At 36.2% G+C, this 13343-nt stretch overlaps 1 protein-coding gene across 1 annotated transcript; it reads right to left on the bottom strand.

The window, feature by feature from the left end:
• Positions 1-2426: 2426 nt before the first annotated feature.
• Positions 2427-4197, bottom strand: LOC135838200 (uncharacterized). The gene is made up of 3 exons (XM_065353831.1): positions 4102-4197; positions 3956-4018; positions 2427-3808 (listed from the first exon to the last, which is right to left on the bottom strand). Exons 1-3 carry the CDS (start codon positions 4148-4150, stop codon positions 2568-2570), a joined length of 1353 nt encoding a protein of 450 aa, XP_065209903.1. The 5' UTR covers positions 4151-4197; the 3' UTR covers positions 2427-2567.
• Between the last annotated feature and the right edge of the window lie 9146 nt (positions 4198-13343).

Genomic DNA, 13343 nt, shown 5'->3' with positions numbered 1-13343 from the left:
TGGGTTAACTAACCACGGATTCGTATTTCGGACATTTATTACAAAATTTTCAGAGCGATTGAGTCAAAAACTAGCTGAGGGGCCAAAAAATGGCCTTATCGCAACTCCTCCTTTGGCAAAAAAAAACCAAACCTTAAGCTTTGGCAAAAAACATTGCTTTTGTTTGGCTGTAGGTATCGGAACAAAAAAAGGACTTTTTAAACGTGAAAATCAATTTTTTGGATGTGTGGGGTGGGAAAGGAAACGTGGTACCATAAATTATGGACTTACAATATTTCCCGCCAAAAAAAGAAGTCGCCAAAAAAGGTCGCTTATCTCGTTGAGAAATTTGTGGTGCCAACGTCTTCCTTTATCAATGAAAAATACATGTACTGACATCTTTTTCTATCGCGTTCAATATTTCCAGACGGAAATTGCAAAAAAAATATCTTTTTTTGTCAGTAATTTCCAAAAAGTTTCACTTTGAGCCAAACTAACAAAAATGCTCGCATTTCACTCAACTGCTGAGAATAAATATTACTACATTTGAAAAATTTCCAAAAAGTTTGAAAATTGGTGAAAAGTTTTACTTTTTTTTTGCCAAAAATCACTAAAAATTGTCGCTGTTTAGCAAAAATTACCAAAAAATATCAAATTCTATACCACGTACAACCGAAGCAATTTGCAACTGAAAATTTCTATTTTCGGTCATTTTGGAGAACGTTGAAGTCCCACAGCTCCATTAAAAAAAAACGAAAAAAATGTCCGGTCTGCATCATTCGTCATCGTTTGATGACCTTTAAACAGGGTCATTCCACGTTAATTGGACTAAGAAGGTGGGTTCGGCGATTTTTTTGAAATTTTTCCTGTGGAAAGACCTTCCGAAGGGATGACCAATGGCGTAAATCGCAGCCCTCTACCTCATTTTTAATAGCAGCCAGGGTGTGCAAAAGTTTTCAGTGAACCTAAAATATCATCCATTTCAGCAGTGGATTACTCGATAACCGCGATACTTACCAAAATGGAACTTTCCCCATAGTTAGAGGTTTTGAGAGGCTTTTTGGTGATATCATAAAAATCAGTGTTGCCACTTTTTTTTTGCAAAAAATTAGCTCAAAAAGTTTCAAAATGTAGTTTTCATATCGTTTCGACTCTCAAAAATTCTGAAAAAAATACATCATGGACAACTGTTCATGCTGAACAACATATTAAAAAATTAGGATGGTAACTTGTCGCAAAGTCGATTTAAAAAAATTTTAAGTTTGCGAAAAAATGCGATTTTTTTATTTAAATCATGAAAATGAGTTTTGATTGGTAAAGTTGAGCCATATGACTCCTATTTTTACGTATCAGTTGAAAAATAGGAAAATCCTCTTTTACTCGATAAAATGAACTCTTCACAAAAAAATCAAAATTCGAAAAAATTCAATTTTCAACTCCAAATATCAAAAAAAGTTTAATTAATTTATTCAGTTGTCTTATTTTGACCACTTTCTGACGTATTTCATGAAAAAGATGATAAAAATCACACTCACAGCAAAAAATAAAAATTTGTTTATTTTTTGAATTTTTTCGAATTTTTATTTTTTTGTGATGAGTTTATTTTATCGAGTGAAAGGGGTTTTTCAACTTTTTCAACAAATACGTAAAAATAGGGGTCAAATGGGTCAACTTTACCAATCAAAACTCTTTTTTATGATTTAAATCAAAAAATCGCATTTTTTCGCAAACTTAAAATTTTTTTAAATCGACTTTGCGACAAGTTACCATCCCAATTTTTTAATGTTGTTCAGCATGAAAACAGTTGTCCATAATGTATTTTTTTCAGAATTTTTGAGAGTCGGAACGATATAAAAACTACGTTTTGAAACATTTTGAGCTAATTTTTGGCACGAAAAAAAGTGGCAACACTGATTTTTATGATATCACCAAAAAGCCTCTCAAAACCTCTAACTATGGGAAAAAGTTCAATTTTGGTAAGTATCGCGGTTATCGAGTAATCCACTGCTGAAATGAATGATATTTTAGGTTCACTGAAAACTTTGACACCCCCTGGCTGCTGTTAAAAATGAGGTAGAGGGCTGCGATTTGCACCATTGGTCATCCCTTCGGAAGGTCTTTTCACAGGAAAAATTTCAAAAAAATCGCCGAACCCACCTACCACTTCTTGGTCCAATTGACGTGGTATGACCCAACATGATCTGATTTTGAAAAAAATCGAAACACCTCGTGCAAAAATCCGCCGATTTGGCATGGAATGACCCTTAGCTTTCCAGATTAATTTGGTAAAATTTTGATTTTATCGCATTTTCAACTCAAATTTAATTTTCAAAAATTCATCAAAAATCAAAAATGCCCTTCAGCACTAAGAATTCTGCCTGATGATGTATTCTTGCTCGTTCATTTGATTTAAGTAACTATGTCCAATCAAAAATTTTTATGGCGGTTAAGATGCCACCCTTATTAGGTACCAAACGTAGGCTAAAATACATACAACTCAATTAGTCAAAAGGAATTTATATTTCCCATAAATGTCGTGCTATGAAGACCATCTTACTCTAAATATATAGTTACTTCTTTTTTTCAATTCAATAAATAATACAATTATCTTTGCCTATAATATAACCATTTTCAGCGCACCAAGAATTAATTCCTTGTTTATACTTCTTAATTAAATCCTTCTTTTCTTTACCTTCACATCCTCCGCGTTGAATTTTTCCTTTGGAATTTATGGTAACTTCATAAGTGGAATTCTGGAACACCCATTTCTGAGTTCTTGTTCCATCCGACTTCTTATGTAGTTCAACAAAGACGTCTGGGAAATTCCACTTTTGGGTGATTTCATTACGGTAAGCGTTATTCATTACTATATTAACTCTATGTTTTTCATTATGCCACGTCAGCGATAATCCTGACCTAGTCTTTTCCAAAGAAACATAATAGTAACCTTTAGCTTCCCAATTTTTACTGCCTTCTTTGAGCTTTCCAATTTCTGATTTGTTGATTCCTCGTAGCTTCCACCAAGGGCCTCTGGCATTCGAAGATCGAGCAGTGCTCTTTGATTTCTTCGGTTCATTGGCGTTTGAATCACTTTGACTAGATGGTTCATCATCTTCGTTTGAATCACTTTGATTAGATGGTTTACTAGGAGATAGTTTGATCAACTTATTAACAGCTGCTACATCTATCAGGCGGATCACGTTTCCTTCATCTTCTTTAACAGAACAGGCATTGGAGTTGATGTTGCGGTTTCTGTTGCGCTCATTGAGAGCTTCGATCAAAAGGTTATTCTGTGAGCGACATACTTCTTGGTAGATACGATTGAAGTAAGCACCGTCAGCGCTCTGTAACACTTTGCTGAGGTATTTCTTAGTATCATTACCATCTGCGGATTTCTCCCATGTTAGATTCTTGGCGACGTAGTCTTCGACAGCTTTAAATTTATCGTCGGCGACGAATATATTCTGAGCTTCTTTGTCCCTGGGGTGAAGATTTTTCAGCTGTTTCTCGTTCAAGAGCGGTTTTAGAGCGGATACGGTTTCTTGATATGTTTGAAATGGTCTTTTCAGTACAGCTCGGACTTTATCATGAAGCGCTCTATCTTTAAGGATTTCTCCAAGCACGTTTTTCGAGTCGCTGTCAAATTTCTTATTCCAGTAGTCTTCCAGAGAGGCTTTTGGTAAAAGGTTGCACATGCATTCGCCATAATCACTACAGATACCTGAAGCAACCGGTTCGCCATAAACTGATCCGATCAACGAGCACGTTGCACTGCATGCGGAAATATTTATGAGCAGCTCGCAGGACAGAAATGGGCTATCGGTAAGACCTGCGCAATAAAACATCACATATTTAATGCTTTTCCATATTCTGTTTTTGTTATAACAACCGTTGCTTTAAGCATTAAAATAGCTATAATAATTTATAGAAAAATGGCGTATGTATTTTTTGAAAATTTGAGTAAGTAAATTCTTACTTGGGCTCTCGGAGAGTTCAAGCTGATTGCTTTGGGTGTCAAGTCTTCCGCATACAGCTTGAGCTGAAATATAGTAACTTTTTAAAATATCGAGTAAAAATTTTTAAAACCAACTTCAAAAAACATATTATTAGGTACCTGCTTACCTATTAGGTAACCTATTGAGAAAATGGCAAAAAAGAACAATTTTGCCATATTGACGAGTTAAGATGCACGCGTTTGTACCTTGGTATAGAATTTTCACAAAATTGAATAACTCGCGACGATGAACTTTCATTTTTATATTGTGCTGCTTGCGATTCGTACAAGTGTTTTGAAAAAAAAATTGATTGAGTAAAGGTGTCAGCCATCAGGGTATCTATTATCCTTAATTGCAACACAGTTAATTTCTACGAGTAAGCTTCCATTCGAAGCCATACAGCATGGTACCTCAATGTGGAATTATTCCCTAATGAAAATTACACTCCGGCAAATGTTCGAAACATTTAAAACGAGCAGTGACAAACAATTAAGACATAAGGTAGGTACCTATCACTATACAAATTTGTCACCTTGAAAATCAACCAACACGCGCTCTTATGCTGAATAATGAATAGAAGGATCTACTTTCAAAATTATTTGGACACGTGTTAGAATCAGGGAGCAATCTGAAGTTTGCAAGATTGAAATACTGCCTCGTACTCGAATTTAAAATATTTTTCAAAAGGGTATTTACTCATTTAATATTTTTTTAAATTAGCATAAGGTATGTTAGGTATGCAAAGTGCAAACATTGATCCATGTTCAAAAATTCAAAATTGAAGGCGCCTAAGCTTCCTTAACTTCTGTTAGGCATTGACCAGCATGTTTCAAAATATCTTCAACTCATTTTCAGCAATTTCCCATCTTTCGAACAATCATGGGAAGTTTCCACCCAGTGGAAAATTTTTTGAACAAAACAAAACTAACGTAAGTATAGAATGAGATAAGAAAGGTCATGATTAGCAAAAATGTGTCAAAATTGACATATTTAGCCAAATGAACCAAAAATTGTTAATTTTTTGCCATAAACTCGGTGAAATTAACTCCATCACAAAAAAATCAAAATTCAAAAAAATTCAAAAAATAAACAAATTTTAATTTTTTTGCTGTGAGTGTGATTTTTATCAACTTTTTCATGAAATACGTCAGAAAGAGGTCAAAATAAGACAACTGAATAAATTCAAACTTTTTTTGATGTTTGGAATTGAAAATTGAATTTTTTCGAATTTTGATTTTTTTACGAGTTCATTTTATTGAGTGAAAGGGGGTTTTCAACTTTTTCAACAGATACGTAAAAATAGGGGTCAAATGAGTCAACTTTACCTATAAAAACTTTTTTTCAAGTTTTAAATAAAAAAATCGAATTTTTTTGTAAACTTTGAATTTTTTAAAATCAACTTTGCAACATGGTACCATCCCAATTATTCAATATGTTGTTCAGCATGGAAAGTTCTCCAAAATATATTTTTTTCAGAATTTTCAAGAGTCGGAACGATATGAAAAATACGTTTTGAAACTTTTCGAGCTAATTTTTGTATGAAAAAAAGTGGCAACACTGATTTTTATGATATCATCAAAAAGTCTTTCAAATCCCCTAACTATGGGAAAAAGTTCCATTTTGGTAGGTATCGCGGTTATAGAGTAATCCACTGCTGAAATGGATGATATTTTAGGTTCATTGAAAACTTTGACACCCCCTGGCTGCCGTTAAAAATGGGCTACAGGGCTGCGATTTGCGCCATTGGTCATCCCTTCAGAAGGTCTTTCCACAGGAAAAATTTCAAAAAAATCGCCGAACCTCCTACCACTTCTTGGTCCAATTGACGTGGAATGGCCCTCTACATAGTTAGTTGGCAAAAAATTAATAAACATGTGCAGTTTGAGCAAAAAAAAAAAAACAACAACAACAAGCCTAAGGTGGTCTTCATTGCCAAAAAATGTTAGAAATAATCCTTTCAAGTGCTCAGATGATATGTTTTCTATGTTTTGGCATGATTAATGTAACAGCCCAACAGATTGGTTATGGACCAGAGCGAAAAAACCACAATTTTCCTAAAAATTTCCTTTCTTTGAATGTCCACATCTTATCTCCGGGAACACTTCTACAGCTACCTAAACCTTTTTTGTTGGGTGACTTTCAACGCAGAATGAAAGTCTCTTTTAAATTTGGTAGAAATACTGCAACTTTTTCTCTCATAATCATTCTAATTGTAGTATACACCTATGTGCGTACATTTCTGAATTTTCCTTCCATCTGAATATTTGCCAGTCACCTTCGTCGTACATGGCGCCACTCATACACGATTTGTGCTCGAATTGGCCACACTCAGAGTCCATAAAGACCACTTTCGCCATCGAAAAACGGTGCAAAGAGGCCAGCACAAGTAATTAACACAATTCACGGTCATCTAACGCGAAAGTAATTAACTGATATTTGCAAATGTCGGCTCACACACATACGAGTACATAGAAGAAGGAAAAAGAAAATGGACAGTCCATATTAACGCGATCCGAGACGAACTGGTGGTGCGGTGTGCGGCACCGCAGCGAACATCGAAGACTCGCGGATGGCATTGGACACAGAAAGAAAGACGTGCCTTTGTTGACCCAACTATTAGCGCCGCGTGTACAAAGCGTTCTCGACCATCGACTGTGCGCGGCGGGCAAAATTGAAATTGAAAAAGGCACGCGCGATCTCGCTCACTTATACCTATTATACCATCCATCCATCTTGTAATATATTGGCTAAAACAAAAAGCAAAAGAGAGCCTCTACGGTGTAGAGGCGAGGACGGGACGGTGGTCGGTTTAATACACTTTTTACCTAATGGCATCGGTCAATAATAGGTACACATACACAAACCGACGAGAGAGCGATCGCGGTGTGAGATCTACTCGCGAGACACGCTGAAATCGCTTCACAATATCTCTAAAACAAATACCTCGCAGCTCGCAGCTCGGTACCATGTACAGCTGAACCTGTAGAAAATACCTAAACGAGAGTTGGTAATGTTTAAACTTGAACATTACGAAATTGGTCATATCGGTGGTTGGGCACTGGCACTGGGCAGCGCACATGGCACGGCACGTTCTAACGGTATATTCGTCTAAAAAGTACACATATTATATAGGTCCATATTCGAAGAAAGAATAAAGGCACCCATATTCCATAAGCTTCGCGTAGTTTGTCGTCATCGTCAACCATCGCTCCCTCATCGTACGAGTACAAGTCGTAAAATTCGAACGAAACGTTTAGAAAGCGTTGAAGTTGACCACTCACTATTCAGTCACATTGTACTCGAGAGTGTTTTATTAATGTAAATACGTAATTATAATACGAAACAATTACCATCGAGTTTAATTTATTACAACGCCATAATATTATAATACTCATAGCCTATAGATAAGAATGATGAAGCTCGACTAACGCCAAGTCTCTTCGGTCTCACCTCTCGTACGTATTGTCCGCACGGCCCCAAAACTAAGATCTGAGGTGGAAAAAAGGCGAAAACTATGAAATTACGTTCCTCATCTATAGCTGCTCGTGCATAGTTCTAATTGTCGTAAAACAATATACTCGATGTTAGCGTTAAATATGCGAATACAATGTATTTAGCACGAATGCTGAGTTGCGCGCTTTTGAACGACATTCCATTACACGGCGAGAGGATTAATTACGGCGTGTTGGTCTTTGCGTGAAAACGGCAATAAATTTAGATGTCGGATGCGGTTTTCAAACAGGCGTGGTCTGTTCTGTTCCGTGCTCGTATAATTACCATATAAAATTAGTCGTCGTTACGACATAATTAAGCCGATAAAGTTATTTCGTATTAATGGCGACACGTTTAACGAAATTGACGCGTTGAGAAAAGTTTTCACCGGAGATGAGCACTTCTTGGGTATACCAGCTTACCGGGGGGGGGGGGGACTCTTTGACCAGAAGTAGGTGCCAGATGATATACGCTGTCTCGTTCTGTGTTGGAAACTTATACTTGAAGTTGCAGGAAAATTACGATTATGGCAGTATGGCTGCCTAAATTTTTGATCCAAAACATCCTCTTGAGATGATTTAAGTAGGTACCTATCTACACTTACAGGAAATCCGATTTCAAATTGTGGCTTGCATATATTCGTGTTCAGGACTTTCAATTTATGCGAAAAGTACACCAATATCATCAGACCAAGCTTCGTGGAAGGTGCTTTTGGCATCAAGCATGGACTACACCGAACATGAGAGCTGAGAGCTTCGTATTGTTCCAGTAGAAAGGTGGAACACTGGCCACAAAGTTGTGATTTGTCAGCGCTACTGGGTATTAAGTAATTTTTTTTTTCATTTAGATGAGAAACATTTTTGAACAAAAACAAAGCAAAATCGAAACAGCGTGTGAAAATACATCAGGAACCCAAATTTCAGGGGTCTAACAAGGGAACCTCTTGAGGTGTCCACTTGCGATTTGATTGGGACAGCGATTCTTGGAAAGAGCATGTTCTAAAACTCCCAAATCCAAATTTTCAGCTGCCCAAGTTCGTTTTTCGATTTTTAGCGAATTTTTGAAAATCCAAAATTGACTATTTTGGTGATTTATGATTTTTTTATAAAAAGTACGTAGGTACTTGATCAGTAAAAATGTTTAAAATAAGTCCCAAAACTGATATTAACCCTCCCCCCAATCCAAATTTCGCCATTTCCAGCCATTCTGGAGTCTCCATCGCTATTTTTCAATTTCTCCAGAATTTTGAATGTGCTCCAGAAGGCGTGAATATGAAGTTGGGCAGCTAAAAATCGAGTTGTGTGTTATACTCGACCGGTTTGACGAATTTATCCACATTTGAGCCGATTCTGGAGGGGACACTTCAAGAGTGGTTTTTTGACCAGCTTTTTTTTCAAAATAAAAAATATCTATAGGTACAATACAAAAACCAAAAATTTCCCGTTTACGAGAAAATTTTCGAAATTTGCACGAATCGCAGTATTTTGTCATGAACTAAACCCACGAGGGCGAATCTCGCCATTTCCAGCCATTCCAGAGCCTCCAGAACCATTTTTTAATTTCTCCAGCATTTTTAGTTTGCTCCAGAAGGCGTTAATATGATGTTGGGCAGCTAAAAATCGAGTTGTGTGTTATACTCGACCCGTTTAACGAATTTATTCACATTTGAGCCGATTCTGGCGAGGACACCTCAAGAGTGGTTTTTTGACTAGCTTTTTTTCAAAATAAAAATATCCAAAAATCAAAAATTTCCCGTTTGCGAGAAAATTATTGAAAAATGCGCGAATCGCTGTATTTCGTCATTAATCAAGCCCACCAGGGTGAATTTCCCTATTTCCAGCCTTTCTGGACCCCCTAGTGAAATTTGAAAAATCGCGCTGGAGGCTCCAGAATTGCTGGAAATGGTGATATTCGCCCTCGTGGGGTCAGTTCATGACAAAATACTGCGAATCGCGCAAATTTCGAAAATTTTCTCGTAAACGGGAATTTTTGGTTTTTGTATACCTACTTCATTTTATTTTGAAAAAAAGCTGGTCAAAAAACCACTTGAGATGTCCGCTCCAGAATCGGCTCAAATGTAGATAAATTCGTTAAACAGGTTGAGTATAACACACAACTCGGTTTTTTGCTGCCCAACTTCATATTCACGCCTTCTGGAGCAAATTGAAAATTCTGGAGAAATTGAAAAATCGCGCTGGAGGCTCCAGAATGGCTGGAAATTGCGAAATTTGGATTTGAGTGGGGGTTAATATCAGTTTTAGGACTTATTTTGAACATTTTGAACATTTTTACTGATCAAGTACGTACTTTTTTAAAAAAAAGCAATAATCACCAAAATAGTCAATTTTGGATTTTCAAAAATTCGCCAAAAATCGAAAAATGAACTTGAGCAGCTGAAAATTTGGTTTTGGGGGTTTTAGAACATGTTATTTCCAAAAATCGCGGCCCCGTTCAAATCGGAGGCGGACACCTCAAGAGGTTCCCTTGTAAGTAGGTAGGTACATTTTTCGATTTTTAATGAATTTTTAAAAACCAAATTTGTTCCAAAAATTTTGATAATACAAATTTTACCTAACTCACTTGGAAAGCTGAAATTTGGTAAGTACCCTATTTTCGACCACCTCTAATCGATTTAAAACAGTTTCAAACCGTTTTGAGCAGTTCTATATAAAGCCTCCAAAAAAATTTAGAAAATTTAAATTTCTACTAAATTTTACCCAATGAATTTGAAATTTACATTTTACCCTAATTTAAACATTCTGTGACGATTAGAGGTGATTTCGAGCCCTTTTACAGTCTCCAGCTTTTTTTGAAAATTTAAAATTTAAAAAAAAACATAAAAACCGTTCTAATAAACTTTTCCCGATATGTGCGCGATTGGTGCTGGTTTGTGACCCACGTGACCGATAACACATATTTTTCTAAACTCGATTTCTGCCAGTTCAATAATATATATTTCGCCAGTGATTCTTATTCGTTCATAATTGACAATTTTTTTAAAAAAACTTCTGAAATTGCGGAAACCGATCTTGGAAAATTGATGTGTAACGGGTCAAGTGAGTTACCGAAATGCACCAATCTCGTTCTGGATACCTAGGTGCTAAAATTAAAATAGGCAGAATTCGAGTTTTTATTTTCGAAAACTGGAATTTTCAAACGTTCACTGGAGGCCCAAAACGACTTAAAACCATCTTCAGTCAAATCGACGAATTGAAAATAGGGCATATTATGGTCACTCGAGTTCAGTGTTTTTTTTTTTCAAATTCTCAATTAGGTATGAAATCGTTGGGAAAATTGAACATAGTTATGTTTTCGCAAATTTCTCCTCTTTTAAACAAATTTTGAAATCATTTTTCTATTTTTTGCAATTTCGCATTCAAAATAATTGCATATTTAAGGTGTCTAACAGGTCATACGGGTCCTACTAAAGTCTTATTTTTCAACAATTTTATCCAAAAGTCCTACTGGAACTCCCACAGTGTGCCTGAGGCTCCAGAACCACTTGAAACCACCTCCAATGGACTTGACATGTTGAGATTATGAAGTAAATTTTGGGTTCTTAACTTTATTGTGTCAAATTTCATGGAAATTTCAGCTTTCAGAAGTCCACAGTCCACTGGAAGCTCCAGAACTGCTCAATGCAGTCGATTTTAGGAAGGTAATTGAAAATAAAATATTAGTGAATTTCAGCTTTTCGTGGTTCAATTTGATAAAATTCTGTATTTAAAAAAAAATCATTTTTGGCCCAAATTTGATTTTTAAAATTTCCGAACTGAACTTCAAAACTTTCGTACTTAGCACGACAAAAAAATAATAAAATTGGTTCTTTGTGGAGTAATTTTTAGCAGAATTTCATCTAATCGCCTGTCACGTCAGTCACGTGTTTATCTAAACTTTTCCAGATCTGGCAAGTTACAATTTTGTTTCTGAGGTACACATTACATAATATTCTTTCATGGAGCCAATTTTCATCTCCAATGAAGTCGACTTGTTCCAAAAATTTCCTAATAATTTTGTTTAATTTTAATTTCAACACCCAGCACATTCGAGCACTCTCACTTTAAAAAAGCAATCATATCTATGCGAAAATCAGCCAACAGCTAGTGAAAATAAGGCGTCAGGGCGTCACCTACGATCCACAGTATACCATCGCATTCACACCTAGCAAGCCTACATATAACGTAGATACATTGATTCGATCCAGTAATGGATGCGTTGCGCAAAACTGTCGATGTGGGCGTCCATCATCGAAGAATTTCGCAGCTACCAAACTCAACGGACCAACCATAATTCACCTTCGATACGCGCGCGTGTACTCTGGATGGGTTGACGGGCGTAAAACCAGTAACGTGACAATCGCCACGTTACGGTGAACGGCGAACGCAAATCTTAGCACGAAGGCTGCTCAAGAAGTTCTCCATCTCCCATCTCCACCCAGCCTCTTATATCTTGGTCACCACGAGTAAAACGTATTCAATATGCCATGCCGTATAATTGGTTGTAATTATTGCTGAATTGTAATAAGAAAAAAATCTAATGTATTCAATTGTGCTCGCCTGCCTACGTGTTTTCCTTGAGTTATACGAGTAGAACACTGACTATGAGTTTGATTCGTTTTTGCCATATACGCGGTTGACTTGACTTAAGTTTACCTACATAAAGGTGCTGAGATTAGAATTGATATTGAATAGCGTGATTATGACTTGGGTTGATTGTTTTGCGAAATTATATTCAGAATCTTTGTGCCATAATAGAGCGAGAGTGAATCTAATAAGTAGATAATGCATCGTTTGGCTTCTTGGCCCTTGTTCAGTTTTATTCAAGCCAGCGCAAAAAAATAAAAAAACAAATAAAATTTGAAATTGTTAGTCCAGTTATTTATATCAATTTTCTATTTTGAGAAATTTTTTTTGACTCGCCATACATTTGTTCACTTTTCCTTTTCAAGTGCTCCAGAAAAAAAAATTGAGAGAAAAAAGTACGAGTTCAGATTTCAATTTTGCAGTACCTAACCTTCAACCAAAGTTATTCATTCCAAAGTTCATTTTTAGCATATCCATATCCAATGCAATTTAAAAGGATCGAGGAGTATCGAAGGCCATTTTTTAGCACCAGACAGTTATCGACTGAATCACTCTTAAAATGTTGTGATAAATGCCTCAAATATGAATCCGTGGATAGTTAACCCAAAATGACCATTTTTGGGCTCCAGGGGTCCCCAAAGTTGCGAATAAAAAATAATTTTTGGAAGCCCTGAGAATTATTTTCAAAACCTTTTTCAACGTAAAATATCTGTTTGAACCCATTTAACATCATACGAGAGAATTTTTCCATTTTCGACCCTTAAGGGCAGAAATGGGGGGGGGTCAATTTTGGAAAATTTTGGAACCACCATTTTGAACCTACCCCTTTGAACCCCGCTAAAAAGCTTTTTACAGTTCATTAGTATCTGAAAGACCTTCATCCTACCAAATTTTGAGCTCAATAAACTTTTGCGCTGGTACTCAAAAATCCAAATTTCCAATTTTTTGTAATTTGGATTTTTTGGGAACCCCTGGATTGCTGGAAACCTGCGATTTGCGCCAAACGTAACGTTTTAAGGCATATATTCAATTACCTAGGTGAAAAAGTTTAATTAACCCCCCTGTAGTGAATAATATGCGTAATTTTGAACACTTTTTTCAGAGCCCCCACTTTGGGCACCCCTGAAAAATGCGATTATGCATATTTTTCCAAATAAATTGAAGAATTTACGTTTGGAACACACTAGCAAGAGCTCCATAATTTTTCACTCGATTTTACCAGTAACGCTAATTTCTGAGATTATATCCTTCGAAAAAACGTTAAAATCACGTTTTCACAATTTCAACAGAAGTA

The sequence above is a fragment of the Planococcus citri genome, chromosome 2 (assembly GCF_950023065.1).
Source record: "Planococcus citri chromosome 2, ihPlaCitr1.1, whole genome shotgun sequence".
Classification (NCBI taxonomy): Eukaryota; Metazoa; Arthropoda; class Insecta; order Hemiptera; family Pseudococcidae; genus Planococcus; species Planococcus citri.
Note: the sequence above shows the minus strand (reverse complement) of the source record. Positions and strands in the feature narration are given on the sequence as shown.

Excerpts from the sequence above, each read along its gene's own strand:
- LOC135838200 (XM_065353831.1), bottom strand. The coding sequence starts at position 4,150 with ATGGCAAAATTGTTCTTTTTTGCCATTTTCTCAATAGGTTACCTAATA. Across the intron at positions 4,019-4,101 it reads CTCAATAGGTTACCTAATAG|CTCAAGCTGTATGCGGAAGA; the intron begins GTAAGCAGGTAC and ends ACTATATTTCAG. Across the intron at positions 3,809-3,955 it reads TGAACTCTCCGAGAGCCCAA|GTCTTACCGATAGCCCATTT; the intron begins GTAAGAATTTAC and ends TTTATTGCGCAG.